The 22,342-nt window shown below is 30.1% G+C and overlaps 1 protein-coding gene, 2 non-coding genes and 1 pseudogene across 3 annotated transcripts; 3 read left to right on the forward strand and 1 right to left on the reverse strand.

Annotated features, from left to right (window-relative positions):
• Positions 1-2,193: 2,193 nt before the first annotated feature.
• Positions 2,194-3,773, reverse strand: LOC120068836 (MLP-like protein 328). The gene is made up of 2 exons (XM_039020471.2): positions 3,538-3,773; positions 2,194-2,609 (listed from the first exon to the last, which is right to left on the reverse strand). Exons 1-2 carry the CDS (start codon positions 3,728-3,730, stop codon positions 2,344-2,346), a joined length of 459 nt encoding a protein of 152 aa, XP_038876399.1. The 5' UTR covers positions 3,731-3,773; the 3' UTR covers positions 2,194-2,343.
• A 14,725-nt stretch (positions 3,774-18,498) lies between these two features.
• On the forward strand, positions 18,499-21,475 carry LOC150034984 (uncharacterized; annotated as a pseudogene).
• Positions 18,995-19,117, forward strand: LOC120068837 (small nucleolar RNA SNORD14). Its single transcript, XR_005479372.1, has one exon. It is a non-coding gene; the product is annotated as a small nucleolar RNA SNORD14 (small nucleolar RNA).
• LOC120068838 (small nucleolar RNA SNORD14) lies at positions 19,574-19,695 on the forward strand. The gene has a single exon (XR_005479373.1). It is a non-coding gene; the product is annotated as a small nucleolar RNA SNORD14 (small nucleolar RNA).
• Positions 21,476-22,342: the final 867 nt, after the last annotated feature.

Genomic DNA, 22,342 nt, shown 5'->3' on the forward strand with positions numbered 1-22,342 from the left:
GGAGACAAATAAAAAACCTATTGAATACTTATTTTTAAAATTAAAAGAACGGGACGAAGACAAAAAAAAAATTCTATTTGGTGCATGTGGTGTAATCCTTAAATGGTTAAAATCCGTTTGAGATATGATCTTAATCTTTCAAATCCTTTTCTTAAAAAACACTCAAAACAAATTTTAATGATATTAAATTTGTATTTAAAAGTACAAGATTAAATATTAAAATAATTTTAAGTCACTATAAACGTATTGTGGAAATTGTTTTTACATGAAAAAAGTGATTTCAACAATTTCAAAATCTCAAACATGCAGTTAAATAAATTGCAATGAAAGAGTTTTCAAATTATACTCATTTGACCACTGGGTTGAGGCTTTGTAGAGATCCACGTTGAATATGACAGACAATCTTCGATTGTATGGAAAATGAGGGAACGGGCCATGAGACATGTTAGAGATTTTTTTTATTAGCTCCATATTTTTCTAAGGCAGCTTGTGGTGGATTTTGTCATTGTCACAAATGTTCTCTTGTCATCTGTGACTAACACTATTAATTCTTGCAGTATATTTTTCTTTTCTTATCTGAAAATTTCCTGCATATTTACTTTTTTTGATATTTTCCTTATTTAAGGCGCTGCTTATTATTTCCGAATTGAAATGTATTTTTCCATTGTTTTATTGACTATAAATGGCAGTTTAAAATTGACATCTTTGCAACTGCTAAACAACGTGGTACATGAGATGTGTTGTCAGTTTGTAACCGCTATCATAAACAACACCGTCATCGTACCTATATGATGTCAAAAGTTTTGATGATGGTTTAGAACCGTCATCAAATATCATCCGTCATCGTATCGTAGATGACACTTGATACTATGTCTGTATGATGTTAGTTCAAAACGTACATCTGAAGGTAAATTTGTTTAGTACATTCACAAATGTTATGAATATTTAGCAATTTGTCGAAGGGTCCTGTTGCCAGGGCAATCTGGCATCAATACTATTCTATTTCTTCACACACAATTAGTTGGCATTTCACTTGTCCTCAAACCTTCTTCAACTACACTTGGCTAAAACTTTTATGTCACTTTGTTATGGCATCGTAGATGCAATTTAGTATGAAATAATGTGTACTCCTACAACATGATCTCAAATTAAAACACATTAAACTTACCAAAATGACTCCGTTATATCAACTCATGTATAATTCACAACCTTGGGACACAGAGAGGTTGAATACTCCATTATATAAATATGGCTAAGAAATATTTAAAAGAACTGATATTTATTATCAGTATCGCTGAAATTCACCTTTCTTTTTTACATCTCAGTCATAGATACTCTAACGTTAAGTATGATCTGCTTCGGTTATTAATCCTATGTCGTGTGTTGAGTTGTCAAATGAAAAATCTGGATATTGAGTCGTTCTAGTCTAAATCCTAATAATGAGATATTGCATTACTAAACAATCTTATCATTTTGAAAGTTGATTATTTTCATTCAAGGTTAAACAACACAATTGGTCCTTAAACATTCATGAAATTTAGAATTTTGTTCGTGAACTTTAGTTTGTAACAATTTAATCCGTAAAACTTTAGTATGTAAGAATTTAGCCCTCATATCTTCAAATTTGTAACGGTTTAGTCCCCAATGTAAAAGAATCATTGACATTAGATGTCAATTTTTATTATTTTAAGATGTAAATCTTGTATTTTGTGAAAAATTAGTTCATCGATTTATTTATGCAAGAAACGTCATTAAATCTTAACACTAATTTTTATATAATGTGGACTAAATTGTTACAAATTTTAAAGTATAAAAACGAAACTTCTACATAGTAATTCACGGACAAAATTGTTACCTAATTTGCAAAATCTTTTAGACTAAATTGTTATTTCTATAAATGTTTTGGGACAACATGATTTTTAACCTATTCCTTAAACACATATTTCATTCTTATAATTATGTACCCAAGTTAATCCAAATATACCATTAATATTGTTTCAGAGAATGAATTCGCTAATGGTGGAAATTATTAGTTGGTCATGTAAGAAGTAAAATTTTCTTATCGCACATTTTTAACTAAAAGGTATATCATTTGTTATAGGTGGAATATACTATACATTTTAGTCGTCATTTTCTCCACACATTAAAGGCAAAAAATTAAACTTTGTGACATAAACTAAAAAAAACTAGGTATTATTTTCAAATATAACATATATTATATATTTAAGCATAATATTTGAGTTTCATCCATTTGACACGAGGATGACCATTATTTATAGAGGATCAACTCTAAGACACAACATAAAATTACATGTTCATATCATAGTATGGGTATAAGGAACATTACTTTTTAAGATGTGATTCAATGCCCTTGACAAGGTCAATCATAGCATCATAGTATTTTTCAGGGCAAGGAGGACCATCATGAAGTTTCTCATATTCCAAAGTAAGAATTATCGCACAATGACCAGGTCCTTTTTTCACAACTTGATATATTTCATTGAACGTTTTGAAATGGTCAAACAAGTCTCCTTCTAATCCAACCAATTTTATCACTAGGTTCTTGTCGTCGAATTCCACTCGTTCTTTAAAAACTTCAGCTTTGTCATCTTACGAAATCACATAACAAAAAAAAAAAATAAATAAATAAGAGAAAAAAAAAAGCCAATTAAGGAATGATTCATGAAAACATAAAAAAAAAAATATTAAGGCCTCGTTTATTAACCATTTTAACCCCATTTGATAATCATTTTGTTTTTTGTTTTTGTTTTTGAAAATTAAGCCTATGGGTACTACTTCCACCTCAAATTTCTTCCTTTGTTATTTACCTTTCACCAATTGTTTGAAAAACCAAACCAAATTTTGAGAACTAAAAAATGTAGCTTTCCAAAAGTTGTTTTTGTTTTTGAAATTTGGCTAAGAATTCAATCATTATACTTAAGAAAAATACAATTCATTGTAAGAAATGTGGATAAAATAGGCTTAATTTTCAAAAACAAAAACAAAAAATCAAATGGTTACCAAACGGGACCTTTGTTTTTTTTGTTTTCATTTTTAAAAAATTAAACCAATAAACACTATTTCCATCTCAAAATTTCTTACTTTATTATCTACTTTTTACCAATGGTTTAAAAAACCAAGCTAATTTTTAAAAACTAAAAAAAAAATTAGCTTTTTGAAAGTTGTTTTTGTTTTGAATTTGGCGAAAAATTATATCATTGTATTTAAGAAAGATGCAAATCAATATAATAAATGGGGAGGAAATAGACTTAGTTTTCAAAAACAAAACACAAAAAAAAAAAAAAAAAAAAAAAATTGTTACCAAATGGAGTCTATTTTTTTAGTTTTCATAATTTGACTTGGTTTTTTAAACTATTGGTAAAAAAGAAGATAACAAAAGAAGAAAATTGAAAGTAAAAGTAGTGTCTATAGGTTTAAATCTCAAATACAAAAACTAAAAACCAAATGATTATCAAATGGGACCTAAGTGGTCGTGGTCGATGTTGTTATTATAGTCAAGTAATCATTTATACGTACCGATAGTATAGTGCCAACTCTTGATCGAACCGTGACTATGTTTGCTCCAATCACTGCCATGAATGTTAACTTTTTGTATTAACTTTGGACAAGCTTTTGGAATGTCGAAAATTTCTTCTTTGAAGAGTTTGTAAAATCTGTGGGGAGGTGTGTTTATTTCTATTTCCCTCACAATTTTTCCTTGAAGAGACATGGTTTTAGAATTCTCTTATTATAGCCACAAACAACAATGCTCAATCCTACTGCCCTTTTTATACAGCCTTGTCATCATTTATTTTAATTTATTTCATTTTGTTGTTTTTCTTTTACAATTTTCTTTTCTTTTATTTTTTGTTCTAGTTCTTCTCGTGCAAGCCAGCAAGTATCCAACAAGATTGGTTTTTCCATCAGATGTAAGTGAGAAAAGTAGTTGCTTCCAGGAATAATTTATTCTCTTTTCTTTCTCTTTATCTATCAAGATATATATATATATATATATATATATATATATATATATATATATATAATTTGATTTTTTAAAAAAAATATTTTTAATGATAAAACTGTTGAAAATATTTAAATATAATAATAAAATATCATAGTCTATTTAGGATAGATTACGATAGACCATGATAGACTATGTATATCTAAATTTATTATTATTTGTATTATTATTATTATTATTGAGCAACAGTGATAAGTTAAACAAAAACGATGGAAGAGAGAAAGAAGTTTTAATTTACAAAAGAAAAAAAGGATTTAGATATAACTTGTTAGTTCGAAATTTGCTTTCTTGTTTTTTTCTTTCAATAAAGAAATTGTTATCTGAAATATTTGTAGATATAGCATGATATAAAAGAATTGGTAAATATAACAAAATTTAGATGTGGCTCTTAGAGTCTATTAATAATAGACTATTTCATTAATATGAGTCTATTAGTAATATCTTTCATACAAATTCCACTACCTAGGGGCTGAATAAAAAGTTTCTAGAAAAATTCTTCCATGCATTAGAGCCACCAGAATGAAGAAGGAGATTTACCACAACTTGTAGGATCCACGGGAGTCTTTGTACGAATAAGGGGAGAGATTCAAGAGCCTGTGTTGGTTTCCCTCATCATCAGATCTTTGATCATCTTCTCATCCATTATTTTTATGAGGGATTACTGCAACAGGATAAGAGCTACGTAGATGTAGCTGCAGGTGGCACCCTGGTCAATAAAACTCCCTCTAAGGCTAAGGAATGGATTTCTACCATGGTTGTGAATGCCCAACAGTTCGGGACGCGAGCTTTCATTGCTCAAACATCTTCACAAGAGCTAAATGAACTTAAGGTGAACCTGCTAAATTATCTACTTTTGTGAAACAAATTTTCTCTGACAAAGAACAACCATAAAAGCCTCTAGTTGAGATGAAGTATGCTGGCAACCAACAAGATAGATGGACGTATAACTACAATCGTTGGGGCAACTAGCCAAATCAAGCTAGAGCACAACTTGGTTATTGTTATTATTATTAGTTTAAATTTTTTTTTTATAATTATTATTATTATTATGGAGTGTGGTAAGTTAATGTCAGAGGGAAAAAAGTTTTAATTTACAGAAGAAAAAAATTATTTAGATACCATATAGAGTTCGATACATCAAAATAATTTTTAGGTCTACCAATTGTCTAACCGTTGTTTGTTACATCAAAATTTGCTTTTTTTTTTCTTTCTTTTTAAGAGACGGTTGTAAATATTACAATTAGATCTAAAATATTTACAAATATAACACAATACAAAAAGATTTATAAATATAACAAATTTTGAATTTAGATCTTAAAGTCTAACAGTGATAAACCATATCACTTGTATGAGTCTATCGATAGACTTTATCACATTTGTAATCCTTTTGAAATGTTGTCATATAATTAATTAGTTATTCCTAAAAGAACTACTTAGTGCAATTATCATTTTAAAAAATATTTTTGAGTTTTATTTCAAGTTTGTAATTTGACAGGGCTGTGAAGAAAATGGGTACAAATCCTCACCTAAATATTGCTTCGTTTATGATCAAAACTAGTTTTATCGAAAGATATTTCGGACAGATAAAAAATATGAGAGTGCAAAAAGTTTTAGATAGAGACACATTTAATAATAGTGCAAAAAGATAATCGTTTATGATAAAATTGTAGGAAAGACGAAAGAGATGTGAGTTTGAAAGAAGTTAGAGAGAATATATTAATCTAAGAAAATTATGTCAATAGAAAGAAAATTTTAATGGTAGAAGACAACAAAATAAAGGAGATTCTTTTATATATTAATATTGTATTTTTGAAATTTTATCGTATTATATTCTTTTTTTAATACAATTGGGGTGGGGAATTAATTCTTCGACTTCAAAGGAAGAAAGTCATGCTAATAAATGTGAGTTTGAGAGAAGTTTGAGAGAATATATGGATCGAAAAAAATTATGTCAAAACAAGAAAAAGTTTAATGGTAGAATACAACAAAATAAAGGAGATTCTTTTATATATTAATGTTGTATTTTTGAAATTTTATCATATTTTATTATTTTTTAGTACAACAATTGTGGTGGGGAATTGATTCTTCGATTTCCAGGAAAAAAAGTCATGCTAATTACTGTTGAACCAAGCTCACTTTAGCTTATCATATTATATTGTTGGAAATGCATTACTAATCTATTTGATTTTGTTTTCGCCTCATTTGATTACATGGTATGTTACTTATTTATCATTTCTTATTTCCCCTTTCTCAGTTTTTAGAAAACTAGAAATAAAAACATGTCTTATTACTATGGTTCTTGTTTCTTGTTGAATATATATATATATATATGAATAAAAATTAGTTTGAAAACTATTTCTTGTTGCTTGCTTTCTTTTATTTTTCAAACTTTTTCACTTACTTTATTGTTTAGATATAAATTAATTCCGTAAAATAAATAAATATATAATATGCATTGAGATAATAAAACGTTATAAAAATTTTAAAATACAAATAACCTGATGTAGAAGTAACAGCAATAATATTGTTCTTTTTCTTCAATGTTTTTCAAATTTGATATTGCAATATTATTTCTTAGTAAAGTTCAAAATTAAACCAATATATAAATATTAAAAAAATCAAAAGAAAAGAAAGAAATAAAAATAAAAGAAATAGGAAAATAAAAAATAACAAATAGTGTCCTTGGGGAGTTTTTTCTTTTAACAATATATGAGAGGAGGGAATTGAAGTTAGGAAAATAATAATAGGTAGCAAGGAAAATATATACCTATACAATACAATTTAAAAATAATGGCATATATGGAAAATGTTTACCAACCAGCTTTCCATTTTTTTCCATTTTCAAGTTTGCCCTCCTGTATTACTCTTCCTTTTCTTTGTTTTTTTTCTTCTTCTTTCCCCCATGTTTTCCATTCTTTTTTTTTTTTTTTTTTTTTTCTTTTCTTTCCCTATTTCTTCTCCACTCCTGTTTTGTTTTTTCTATTCCTTTTTTCTTTTTTCTTTTTTCTTTTTTCATTTGGCTTCAACTTTTTTTTTCATTGCTTACTTTATAATTTTCTTCTTTTTGATTTCTAATTTTAATTTTCTATCTTCATTTTATTTTATTATTGATTTTATTTATAATTTTAATTTTCTATCTTCATTTTAATTTTCAACTTTACTGTTTTTTCTTCTTTTTCATTTATAATTTTAATTTTCTATCTTCATTTTATTTATTATTGATTTTTTGTGCTTACTTTTACTTTTTAATTAAAAATTAATTAATTACTTTTACTTTGTTGCAAAAATTTGAGAAAACGAGTTTAGAACCAATGAACTTAAAGGACTACTTTTTCAATTTATGAAATTTGAGGTCTTTTTAAGAAAAGAAATGAGAAATGGAAACGTTACAGATGGATAGTTTTTTTTAGGACATTAAAAGTACAAAATTTAACAGTAATAAACTCCTATCATTGATGTCATAGTTAATAGACTTAGTCTGTTGGTGATAGGGTTCTTCTCATTGACAAACTACATGAATTAGTGATATAACTTAGGTAGATAATGTAATATTTGTGTATCGTCAATATCCCTCATTAGTGACATTAGTGATAGAACTTAGATAGATATCACTCATATACATATATCAGTGATATCGAAGATAGGTAGATATTAGTGATAGAAGTCTGTTAGTGGTAAAAATCCATTATTGATAATCATGATAAAGGTTTCTAAATAATATCCACTAATAGCTGATAGCACCGAACAGTGCTATCATGCTTTGCTTAATTTAGGGTTATTCTAGATTTTCTTTGTTTACTTGATGATTCCATTTGTTTCGGGCACTTCAGAGGTAGAGTTGGGCATTAATAACGAAATAGAGCTAAAATGGGCCAAAACGGAGCTTAATTGCATCAACCAAGAAAGAAATTGCAAAAATGACAAGTTTTGCCCTTACTTGCACAACGCCACTTGCACCCTATGGTGCCATGCTCGATGCTAGAAGACAAGATGCCCTATTTTCGTGAAAAGCATGCAGTGTTGTGGTGCTCTAAAGTCCATCGCACGATTTCGTCCGTCAGCGTTGTGCCGCTATACCCTAGTGCTGGGGTGCCAGTTCGATTATTATAAACACCTATTTAGCCACCTAGGTTATGTGATCTGTGATCTAGCCGAATTCCTTACGATTTTCTCCTATTTTCTCCTTCTTTTTGGTAGGCACATGTATCAAAACTTGTCCCCACTGATCAACATGTCGATTATGGACTAAAGTAACATTTTCTAACTTAGGCGTAGAGTAGTTTTCCTCATTTTGCACACTTGTGAGATTTAAGTCGATTTATATTAAATTCTTGTATTTTTTTTCAATTCATTCTCAGATTATGAATGATGTCTAATTGTATTTATGCTTGAGGACATATAATCAATTGTTATGATTTAATTGCAATACGTGACATAAAATTGCATGTTGATCTTAAGTAGCAAATTAGCTTGTAAGTTGTGAATATTGAGAAATATTGATTAATTAAACTAGGAAAAAATTATACTTAATAACTAATTAGGTTTTTCCTATTAGTAATTCATCTTAGCAAATTTCTTCATCTTAATGTAGTTAACCTATATTAATTACGATATTTTTCATCTAATTAAACTAGTCAATTAAATAATTAGTACACTCGCCTAGCTTTTATAGGTGAGTTAGCTAATGTTAGACGACATAGGATCTATCTAATGGATATATTATTGAGTTGTAAAATTGGGGAATTAACTCAAAAACCTATGCTGGGTTGTTTAATCATTCAAATTCAATTTCTCTTTAATTTTTCTACAATTTACTTTCTACTGCAATTTAATCAATTTAATTCACATATCTTTCAGTTCCCTGTGTTTGACCCGTGCTACGGGTACTACAAAATATTGTAGAAATGGTCTAGAATTAGGGGACAAGTCCTGCCTAGGTATGGAAAAATTATTTCCTTCATGTAGAGCCACCAAAATGAGAAAGAAGATTTATAGCATCTTTTAGAATCCAGGGGAGTCTCTATACAAGTATGAGGAGTGATTCAAATGTCTCTTCGCTAGTTTCTCTCATCATCAAATCTTTGACCATCTTCTATTCCATTATTTTTATGATAGATTACGTCAACAAGATAAGAGCAACATAAATGCAACTGTAGGTTGGACATTTGTCAATAAAACTTCGTCTGAGACTAAGGAGTTCATTTTCACCATGTCTTAGAGTACTCGACAGTTCGAGACGCGAGCTCCTAGAGGTCAAACATCTACATGAGAGGTAAATGAACTAAGGGCTGAACTTGCTGAACCATCTACTCTTGTGGAAAAGATTTTCTTTGCCAAAGGACAACCACAAAAGCCTCCAACTGGGGTGAATTATTGTGGCAACTAGCAAGGTGGACAGTGTATAACTACGACCATTGGGGCAAGTAGGGAAACCAGGGCCAGAGTAGCTCAAGTATGTTTTTAGAGGATAAGGTGAAGAATTTGGCAGAGTCCACCATGTAAATCAAATAGAGTAAAAAGCACTTCAACCAGACCATTGTTAGGCCATGATTTATCATCGCAAATAAACCCCTAACCTAAGCAAATAATATTTGTAATTCACTGAACCTACATTTTATACTAACTAACATCATAAGCGGTAAGTACGGGTCGAACGTCATGAAGTCTAGGATTAAATCTCATCTTAAGCTAAATGTGAAATATTTGATAGGATCCATTTGAAGAACGTAGAATTTCAGAGAAATTCAATATGAATAAAGGTCGTAGCAAGGAGACTTTCACAGACTCGTTAGAGTAGAGCCTCAACTTTAATAAACCATGGAAAGCAATAAAAACGGGGGGTTTTGTTTTGGATAAAATGAAAGACATGCATGAAATTAACATTATTGGAGAATTGGTTTGTTGGCTTTATAATTTTCTCTAAGGCAGTGGTTCTACAAATGTCTCAAATAAAGTTTTATCATCCAGTTTTGACATCAAAATATTTTCTTGTAGAATATTTTCTTTATCAAAAATATCCGTCTGTGATATTTAGTCCGATTGTTCCTTTTTTGAAGCACAAATTTTTATTCCAAATAAGGAATTATTTTCTTGATTGAATTCAATTATTTATGCGAGTTTTGTAATCATTTTAGGGTTGCCGCAATTTTTTTAATTGAGTAAGACATTTAATGTACTTTGGCAAAACTATTCTACATCATGTTCTTGCTCGTTTGCTCACTATTCCGTTGTGCATGTTCTTCATCTTTTGAGTGCATTTCGAAGAGTTTCGAGGTCATAGAAGGAGCCTAAGCCGTCACTACCAGAAAAGGGATTCTCAATCTTAGGGCGAGCCTAAGAGTCAGCTTCAAAAAATGTGGGTTAATTCGGTGTAAAGAGTTTAACAGATTAATATCGGATCGTTGGAGACCATGATCTGTAGGTGAACGAAGTCCCCCTACTAGCTTGTAAATTGATTAGCGTTAGAGTACCGTGATAAATTAATTTGAAACGTTCAAATTAGAATTAAGGGAATTAGTAATTATATGTGATATTTTGGAATTAAATTGAATTGGAGAATTAATTAATATTTAAATATGATTTAAATATTAAATTCATGATGGAAGAGTTTGTGTTAAATTAATTTAATATTTGATATTAAATTAATTAGAATTAATTATTTATTATTAATTTTATTAGAAAATTAATGAACGAATTAATTTTGTAAAATAATAAAGTTTTAATTTTTGAAAATTGATTTTGGAAATAAATATAATAAAACAAAAAAACATGAAAATGGAAAAAGTGGGAGATCTCCACTTTCTATCCTAGTAAATCACTCATTTTCCACAAATTTCTTGAGTCAATCTTCAAGCATGAGCTGCTCTTCATGCAACAATCTATTTTGCATGATGGTCTTGCTAATAGAGAAGATTGAGCTAAGAATCTTGCATCCAATCTGATAAGTTTTTGTTGAAGAGCTTAAGGTTGAAGAAGGTGTTCTTCCATGATGCATCAATGAGCTTCTTCTCCAAATTTCCTTTATTCAACCTTATTTGAGTCCTACAACTCAATCTAAGGTACCAATAGAATAGTAGGAAAGGTTTTGAGGTGGTTCACAAGTTGATTTAGAGGAGATTTGCAGCTAGAATTGAGATTCAAGTGGTTTTATAAAGGTATGTTAAGAAACTCTCTTATTAGTTTATGAGCATGCAATTTAAAGCCAAAATTAATGAATTAGAATGCTTATTCATTCATTGTGCTTCTACTACACGCTCTCTAATTCCAACATAATCAATCTTAAAAACTCATAAACTAGAGAAAACAAATAGATACAAACATCTAATTAATATAAGAACGCTATAGATAGAAGAAGAGTTAAAACAAAACTTACCCTTAAAGATGGTTCTTCACATAAATTCTCCCTTTGTAATGATCTCCTCAAGATCATGAATACATAAACTGTAACCTTCTCCCTCGAACCCGAACAAACACAAATAGGGCACCACACAGACACCACCAAAAGGGCTTCCTTGTTATTCTCCAGCAAGAAATAAAGGATTTTGAGATCCTCTCTATTTTGGAACAGGAAGGGAATTACTGAGAGAATACTTAAAAGAAAGATTGAGAGTCTTGTATCTTTGATTCCTGTAACTCTTATAGAATAACTCACACACCAGAATTCAAAACGAGAAAATTGAAGAAGGGGAGTAACACAAAATTTTCCACCAAACAACTCTCAAACCCATAATTAAGTATGTGTTGGTAAAGATCGACAAGTCTATTTTTCCCATAGACTTTGTGGTGATGGATATGGTGTTGGATCGATATCACAACCCTAGAGGGGGGTGAATAGGGTTTAATTAAACTTTTTTTCTAAATTAACCCAATTAAACTAATTAATACACTTTTTATAAATAATAAGAAAAATTCAATTTATGCAACAAATAAGATGACAAAAAATGTGATAATTTAATTCTATCAAATTTTAGCAAATCAATATGAACAAACTAAAACATATAATAAATTGCTTAAATTAATTACAAAAATAAAAAGGAAAGAGCTAGAGAAGAAGACACTGTAATCCACTCCCAAGCGCCTCTTGAGAATTTGAATAAAATCTTTCTGACTCTTTCCACGAATTAGAGCTCAACCGTTATACCACCGCTCCTTTTACGTGTTCAAGAGAAAACCCGATCCTGTCCACAGTTTAGATCAAACCGTTACAAATGTTGGACTTTTTGAAGAACATAATACAACTCTCACTAGAGTGGATTTACAAGTTTAAGCACTCAACAAGTTTATCCTCACAATACAATAACACTCTCTCAAGAATAAGATGAAAAGAAAAAAAATTGGGAACTTAGAGAGAGCAACAATGGAACTTTTGAGTTTTGGAGGATTATGAAATGTAAAATTTGTTGGTATAAAATTTGGAGAGGAAGATGGTTTATATAGAGATGGAAAAATTTTTAGAAACCACAATTAATTTGGACCATTGGATTTTGAAAAATAAAATCAATGGTGGAAATTTTAAATTAAACTAGTCGTTAGATACAAACAAAATATAATATTAAATTTCTTTTCTTTTGAAATTCGTTTTCTTTTTAAAATTAATCCAAAAAAAAACATACCATGTGTCAAAAACTAGCCGTTAGACACAAATATAAAATAATATTAAATTCATTTTCCTTTTAATTCATTTTCTTTTTAAATTCATTCTTTTTAAAATCAATCAAAAAATAAAAAACATACGATGTGTAAAAAACTAGCCATTAGACACAAACATAAAATAATATTAAACTTATTTTCCTTGTAATTCATTTTCTTTTTAAATTCATTCTTTTTAATTTCAATTTTTTTTATTTTAAATCAATCCAAAAATCAAAAGTCCATCGTATGTTAATATCTTAATGATCCACCATTCAACCAATATGTTGCCACATGTCTACATGCAAATGGTCTTGTTATGCCACGCCATCCACCACGGTATTTTTACTATACACTTGTTTCTGTCATATCGTCTTCGTTTTAGCTCCGATTTGAGTGATTTCAGAGGTGCTGGAATCATTGTTCCGAGCTCTACGCTATGAACATATTAAAATACTAAGATTTTCAGTAATTAAAAATTAAGTTTGTTATCATCAAAACATTGATTAATTAATTAATTAAAATTAATTAATTTGAGATTAAGGACTAAAAAGTCAACATATAGAGGAGGACTCTAAGATCCCTATCATCCTAGGAAGACTATTCTTAGCCATTGGAAGAGCCTGATCGTTGCTGAAGAAGGTAAGTTGACCTTCAGAGTAAACAACGAGCAGGTTGTCTTCAACCTTTATTGACCTTTCAAGCCTACAAATGAGGTACATATGCGTGTCATAGGATTGATAGTGTAGTTGAAACACATCCTAAGCATGAGACTATGTCCTATGTTGAATTCCATATGAAGAAGGAGGACTCTACTTCTGTTGACCTAAATTTTGAGAGTTGACTGATGTTCTAGGTTATGTTAGTTACTTTACCCATTAGGCAGCATAGTGTTAATAATTTGATCTTAGGATGTGGAGGTAATAATGATTGACAAAAACAACCATGGGATCTAACATGAAGCACGAGTCCCATCTAGCTGGAAGACGTTAAATATAGCATTTCTCGGGAGACAACTCAAATTTATTATTTTTTGTTAGATTTTATTTTATTTATTTATTTTTAAATTGGAGCAAACCTTAGCGTTACTAATATGTCAGGATCATTAACTAGCACAAAGTACAAACCATGGCGTTGCTAATATTTCAAGATAATTACCTAACACAAAGTACTATTTCTATTAGCATGTATGGTGGACTCCTGCATGCTCGGAGGCTTGCATCAATATCTTGATGTGATTGTTCTTATCTTTTTCATTCATTGAGAACAAGATATCCTTCTATGTTTGGGGTGAGAGGCGTACTACGTACTTATATGTTTTCCTTATCTTGCTATATGCATGTTAGTGAGCAATTATGGATGTATACATGTTGATTTAATGAGTTGAAATTTGGATTAATTTTTCTCTACTTTTTACAAGAAAAATGATAAAACAGTATATATGCATACTCTTGATAATGATTGTCTATAATGTACTTTGAATATGCATGTTAGATAATGCGCTCTGGAAAAAGAATAGCATACTCTTGAATTATGATTTATTTATGTCTCTCTTGGAGTCTCCCATATTTTTAGAATCTTTAACTAAATAATTAGTTAATGGGGTTGATTTAGTTGTCACCTCAAAAGGCTCCATTAGTTAGATAGTCGTCTTTCATAATAATTTGTAATGTGATACAAAGTAAAAAATAAAAGAGTTTTATTTGCCTCTTGAAAAATTGATTGTGCACAAAAGAGAAAAAAATTATATTAAGAGAATACAAATTGAGAAATATTTAAACTTCTAATGTGTATATATGGACCAGGATAAAAAGAGCTACATTCGCATGATCAGTTAGGACACCCATGAAAATTATGGGTATGAATACTTATGGTGAATGTCTAAAAGCCTGTACCCCAGGTAAAAGACTGCAAGTTTAGGAATACCAAGAGTGTTTATTTCAGTCACCTATGTTGATATATATTACCTTCTTCTATTTTCTTTTTGGTTGCTTGATGATTGGTGCATGAGTTGGAGTAGGGAAAACCGGAAGAAACTCTGTTAATTCTAAGGTTAGGTTTTCTAGTTTCAATTGAATGTCACTTGTAAATCACACACATCGAGGATGGAAAGATTTGACATTGAAACTTCATGATAAAAGATTTACTTGAATGTTTTAACTTAAGATCTAGCATGTTATTTTTATTATTAAAGTTTGAATCATTTACATGTTTAATTGGAACTTCACTACGGTCTTCTTCTATTTTTGCTTGGGACTAACAAAAGGTCAATGGACCTCGGTGATTTAGACATGAGAATAGCTAAAAGAAAAAGCCTAAATATGCCCAAAGAGATCAGAATCAAACAAAAATCGAAAGAAGTGAAGAAAAAAGAACCAAGTTGCCCAAAAAAAGAGTAGTTCCATGGTGCCGCACCTCGGTGCATGCCATAGAAGCTATTCTTGGAGAGATGTCGTAGTTCTACGAGCAGTGCTGTACAAATGGGCGAAAGCGCCGTGACACTATCATATAGTGTCACAGTGCTACAATTTTTTATGAACTGTCGTGTGGTAAAATTTCAGACCACGTTGCGATATTGTCCTATAGTGTTGTGATGCCAGGGTTATTTTAGAGGGAAAAAAGTTATTTTCGAAAATCTTTTCCTTATTTATTCCATATTTCGGCAGCAAAAGCCAGTCTTTTAGGCATAAATTTACAAAGCTGTACGAAATGTTTTAGCTAGAAAATAATAGATTAAAGTCCGGAGGTTGTTCGAGATCCTGATGTGAAAATCAAGGTCTTCTAACGTGTTCCATTGACGAGATTCATCATCATGAGAGTAGTGTTTTTTCTTCTCTATATTCTGTTTATATATTCATGGTCTTACAGTATATATGAGAGAATGATTGTAACATCGAGGAGTGGCTAAATGTGTAGTTTTAGGATATTGATAAACTTCTTTATAAATTTGAGTTAGTGCATAATATTTTTTATGGGCATCGTAGTTTTGATTGTTTTATAGTATTATCGTGCTTATTACATTGATTGATTCTCAATGCATTATAAATTAAATGTTCAATTAGAAGGATTGTGTGTTTAATTTGATCTATAACGTTGGATTGTTATTAATCTATCATACCAATAGTTAGGTTAATAATAAAATTTGATCATGACTATTCTAACTGTCATGCTGTCTTATTTGGTTTCAAGGAATTAGTAATCAATTAGAACTTCATGAAAAAAGATTGTTACTAAAATATGATAATTCTAAAAATGGTTTTTAAACGTAAACATTTCATTGACATTAAAACTTATATTTTACTTTGTCTTCTTTAATTAAAAATAAAAACCATTCACCTAGTTTCCATTCCATAGATAAAGTAAACACAAATCTAGAGTAATTAAGTTAAATTCGAGACATTTCATCTCCAGAGAACGATACTCGATCTTTTGATTGTTTTACTATATTATAACTTCACACGTACATTTACGTTAACACCAAGCATTTGGCTATCAGTAATACTACCATAGAGTATTGTATTTATATTAAAAATTTAATATATACCGATAAGATATGTGGACAATATAAACCAATACACATGAGACAATGGAAGATAAGACATTTAGCTTTTTAGGACACTAAGTATAAACATATATTTTTGCATGTAATATTTATAATAGGATTGATCAACATATTCTTTTTAACTCTCTTTCATACTCACATCTCTATCCTAAAGATTCTTATTATAATGTATTATCTCAAACTTTTTTCTTCTATAAAATATTTTACATCCATTAGGATTTTTTTTTTTTTTTTAATTGATGGTTTTCAATATACATAATTATATATATATATACAATGTCAAAAAGGTAGAATTAAAATATACATGACAAGTTCATATACCTTTTTGAACTTATTCGATTTTAACCCTTTTAATTATTTAAATGCGAAAATAAGTCCAGTTGGTTTCCACGAATTTTAAACATAGTCCTTGAATGTCTCTGTTAATCTTCTTTTTATAAATATTGGAAGCAAATTCATATGGTCTCATTTATTGGATGAAAATTATTATAATAATTTAATCAATTTTCATAACAATTACTTCCAATAACTAAATTTAAGATTTTATTTGAGTGGACGTGATTAAATTTAGACATTTGGAATTATGACACTAAATTGAAATAGTTAAATTCAAAGTACAAAAATTATAAATAACATTATGAGCAATAAAATTATTTTAAAAAAAAAAAATTGTGGCAATTTTTTTATCTAGTTTCTATTTGGTCTATAGATTTCATAAGTGCCCATAAGTTACATTATTCTATTTGGTTTTCATCAGGATTTACAATTTTACAACGTTAATATTTTACTTAATACTAAAGTCCTAAATATTAGTGTTTATTAGTTTGTTTAATAAAAAATAAAAGAACTATAATTAATCAATTATCAATTTATCATTAAACTATAATTAATTAGTTATCCCTAATTCTTTCATGACTATTATAATTGATTTAAAAATTCTCTCCATAATTATTTTAAATTAATTACTTGAAAGTTAATGTCAAATACCATATTCAATAATAATGAAAATAAAACTAATATTAAAGTACATGGTTAAATGTTTAATATTTAAAATTTTAAGAATCGAATAGAATTGAACCTCTAAACTACATGAATGAAAATATAATATTTTAAAATTTAAGGACTCAATTGATATTTTTTCCCAATAAATTATCATCAAACAAAGCATCAAGTCTTCAAAACTATCATGTAATATTCAAAATAAAGAAAATGAATAAAAAACTACCAATAAGAAAAATTAATTTTAAAAAATCATTCTAGGAAGCAAAAAGTAAAAAAAAAAAAAAAACAAAAAAAACAAATATACACGGTTGTTTTTAAATATAGAAAAATGAATTAAAATATTTATAAATATAGTAAAATTTCACTTACTTATCTGCAATAGATCATGACAGACTACGATAGACTATCGTAATCTATTGCAAATAGATTGTGACATTTTGCTATTATTTGTAAATATATTCATCAGTTTTATCATTTAAAATAAATTCCCTAGTATTTAACCTTAAAAAAATAATGAATCCCTAGGGTGTATATAAAAGAGAAGAGGGTACTGGACATTATTGTGTGTGTGAACTCCATAAAAAATGGCACTTGTTGGAGAGCTTGTGAGTGAAATAAAAGTCAATGCAAATGCAAACATATTTTATAATTTCTTCAAACATGAAATATTCCATATTCCAAATATTTCTTCCATATTGTATCAGATTCATGATTATTAGAGATTTTAAGGATTTAATAAAAAGTAAATAATAATTATCTTCATTGTTAGAATTATACGAAGCTCAATTATAGTGTTTGCCTGATAGTACAATACATATCCTCATATACAGAGAGATATATGTATAGATATATGGGGCAAATGTAATAACAAAAAATAAAGAAAAAATTGAAAATTGGGTTTGTCTCCCTAAGTTTTGGTTATTTGCAACACTACAATAATTTTGGGTTTTAATATCGTTTGAAAAAAGTGAAATCGGATGTATAATGTCGGTTTCAACATTCTCACTCTCTGTATTTACTTCACTTTTCACTCCAAAACCTACCCTACCACTTCCCCTCATCGGAATCCCACTTCCGGAAAACGTTTCCCCTACCCGGAAAACCCACATTCTTCCAAGCCCTAGCCCATATTGCCTTCTTATCTCCCTTGGTCTCACTCCCCTGTTCCTCCTCGTTCTTGTGAGGCCTATTTTGGCAATGGCTTCACCCACCGTGTAGATCTTCTCAAGCCTAAACTCGTTGGATGGTTCCGGTGCTGGTATAGTGAAACTCTCGAGAGTTCCATATGGGGGGGGGGGGGAGTGTGAATGTGGCCGGAGGAGGCGAGCAGATTGAAGAAGTGATCAGAAGAAAGAAAGAGATGGAGTTGCAGCTGAGGTCAAGGATCGGAAGAACCGTTCAAGCTCTATTTTCTACATCTTCGAAGCCAAGGTTTGTCTGATTCATTCATGTTTTTCATTTCTCTCTTAGATCTATCTATGAAATCCGCTCAAGCTCCGTGCCAATACATTTAAACATGTTTTTTAGGACTGGTTTGTCTGGTTTGTCTGATTTATTCATTGTTCAAGCTTCATTCTAGCAACTTTTTTGTTCTTCCAGTGTCGTCGTAGCTGAGGTCCGTTCAGCGTTATACGTTGCCGACAATGATCTTTGGGAGATGAGATTCTGGCATTTGCTTCCTTTATGATGCTTATGCATTAAGATTTTCCCACATTCTATATTCTCTTTTATTGTTTTTTTATTTGATTTTTCTTATTGATTTGTATGATGTTTTGGTAATGAGTCTGTGATGATACATTTAAGGCTTGTTTCTTAAAACATTCGCAATGGCCACCTGAGAGCTTTCGCCTTCGCCAGGCTTGAGAGCTTCTGCTGTTCTTATCCTTCCTTGGATGTCTGAGGCTCTATTTAAGAGTTTTACTTCTAGTTTCTCGACGATTTGATTTTTAAGTTTTTGTTTTATAATGCATGTTCGCTCTTCAAAACCCCCCCAGCGACTATTGTTGGGCTTTAGATGAGTTATATATTACTGATCATTGCTGCTTAGAAAATCTTATATACAAGTACTATTTCTTTTATTTGAATTCTTGGTTTTATTTTCTTTTCACCTATCACTGGAGAATCATTTGAACTGTTGGTTCTTCTCTTAACTCATATTTTAACCTCATTTGAACTGTTAGGTCTGTTTAGGACTTGTTTGTAACTTGATTTCCGTTTGCCACTGGAAATCATTAAATATTTTCCTTCTGTTCTTAACTTATCTTGATACCCCGTTTCCCCTATTTTTGTTTCCCTTTTTCGAGTGCCATCTGGTGGTATCTAAGTGATTCTCCATGCTCTATTTAGGTTTGATGTTTTGATAACAATGATGATATCTTGAAGGCTTGTTTCTCAAAACATTCGCAGTGGCTGCTTAAGAGCTTTCGCCTTCACCAGGCTTGAGAGCTAGTGCTGTTTTATCCTTCCTTTGATGTCTGAGTCTCTTTAACTCTTTTGGAAATACTTTTAAATTTTGTATATTTATGTTGATGCCATTTTTCTAAGGGTTGCTTTTTCCAATATATTCTGCCATCTTGGAATGTTTGAAGCAGATCTGAATCTGTTTGCTTTGTCATTATTCAATCTTTATCTTTCCATGAATTTTTATCAAGCTTATGAAAAACATTTGATGGAGAAACTTTATAGCCTTTTATTGAATTTCAACAAGGAGTTGGCTCGATAAATAGGCAATCAAAGTATGGTTGACAATAACAATAAAGTAATGAACCAACCAATCAGAAAACTAATTCTAATACTCCCTTGAACATCAATCATAAAAGTTGTCTAAAACATTCCTATTTTTCAGGAGGCCAAATTGCTCTTGCTTTGCGTATGCTTCTTGCATTTTTTCAGCCAAAATTTCATCAGATGTCAACCGTCCTTTTGGAGACGAGGTACTTTAATACACAACTTTTCAAATGACCAAGTAATTTCTAGATGTACCAGTGTATAGGTCTGCATATCTACAACTAGTTCATGAAACTCTCATTAATCATGCAGTTTCGAGCTGCTCGTAAAGCATCTGAAGATGTTGGTGCTTGAATAGTTTTGGGGGACCGGCCAATTGAAATAACTATATGTATTTTCTCTTGCAAGATGATACTATTCTGTTTTGGCAAGTGCAAATGACTGTAGAATTTGGCCCATTCAGATAATTTAATCCATTTAATCACTCTAATATGATTTATTTATTCATACAGCTAGAAAGGGCATGGAATGCTCTAACTTGGACTGAAGTTGAGTTTAGTAAGCTCCGTTGTTCATGGAATAACATCGTAACCTGATTTTTCTCAGAACAATGATGAGGTTCTTTCCCACTCGAAACCTTGTATTGATTGTTTGAATTCAAACCGTGGACACCTTTAGTTATCATTCATAGACAACCAACTTCAATGATAGTGTGATAATGAATTTAAAGCTTTTTTTAGTGTAAGGTTAGTAACCTCAGATATATCAAGGATCTATATATTAGGAAAATTCTTGGAATGTTTTCTTAGCTAAAAGCTTGTCTATATTAAAGCTTCAATTGTATATGTTTTTAAGTGATTTAGCGTTATTACAGATGCAATATAAAAGAAAACTTCCTTGCTTTAGGCCATGTTTACTAAACTTTCAATAAGTATAGGTCGGGCTAGGAACTGAGTCAGAGGTGACCATAGAAAATACAGACAAAGAGACATAAATTTGGAAACATTTGTTTAGAATACATATTGGCTACTTACAAAACTTTCAAAGAGGTTCAGTCAAATCAAAGTTTAACATTTTTCCTTTGTTTTCTCGAACATTTGTGTGTTCCACCCAATATGATTGCTTTTGTTACTTATGAACCCTGCTTATTAACATCTGAAGAACATAATTAAGCATATCAATTTTTGTTGAAGTACGAATGAGTACATGCATCATATACTTCCTAATGTTGCAAAATTCGTTCTTTCGTAATGGATGTGTTGTTTAGGAATTTGGTGGAAATGGTAGTTCTTTGCAGCTTTATGAGAAGCTTAGTTTTTCTTATCCGTCCCTCCTTCAACCTCTCATTCATGAACGAAATACTGTAAGTACAATCCTACAATGCATTTTCAGTTTTTACTTCTGCATTTATTTGTAATCACCATTTTTTCATTTCAACATTCACAGTTACAAAGTTCTTAATATAGTTGCATTTGTAGTACCTTGCATGGTCTGTGAAGCATAGCAAGACAGTGAACAAAAGCAAGGGAAAATGAAGGTGGAAAGGTTCAAAAAGAACATTTTGAAGAGGGGTTGTGCTTGAGACTGTTACAAAGAAGGGAAAGGACTACCTTGTTGGCCCTATTCTTATTGGATTCTTCATTTTTGTCGTCATTGGATCATGTGAGTTTTAGATTTTGAATGCTAATTTCTTCCTTTCTTCTTTCATATTCTTATGCTTATGTTTTGGCATACTTTGAATGCTAATGTACCATTTATGCACATTCCCAATAAATACGATTAGTTGAATATGAATTCTGATCACATTTTCACTTTCAATCCTTTGTCTTAAACCTTTATTGTTTGTGATCCTTTAAACAACAGTGGTCAGACAAAAATGCCTATAACCAGACACTGCTGAAGCTGGGGGGTCTATTCAAGAAGAATTATGAAGGGATTCATACTTACCAAGTGGAGAGGGACAGTAAACCCATAATGTTTCTAAAATCATAATGTTTGTATTACTTGTAATTTGTGTTTTCAAGGCCTGAATTATTGTACGACCTTTGAAATTATAATTTTATACCATAATTTATGGATTAAATGTAATAGATTAATAATCCAAACATGAATAATATGTCATAGCTACAACGTTCGATGATGATGTATCATGTTATACTTTTTGATCGAAAAAATGGATTTGGCAACGAAATTTTTTTAAAAAAAGACAATAATTGATAAAACGGACATTAAAGGGCTTTAATGTCGATTACAACTGACATTAAAGGGCTTTAATCACTAAAGACCTTTAATATTGGTTTAAAACCGACATTAAAGGCAACCAACATTAAAGAGCTTTAATTACACTATCTTTAATGTCGGTTGCCAATCGACATCCCTTTAATGTCGGTTTAAAACTAACA

The sequence above is a fragment of the Benincasa hispida genome, chromosome 7, assembly GCF_027475165.1.
Source record: "Benincasa hispida cultivar pf3 chromosome 7, pf3_genome.v1.1, whole genome shotgun sequence".
NCBI lineage: Eukaryota > Viridiplantae > Streptophyta > Magnoliopsida > Cucurbitales > Cucurbitaceae > Benincasa > Benincasa hispida.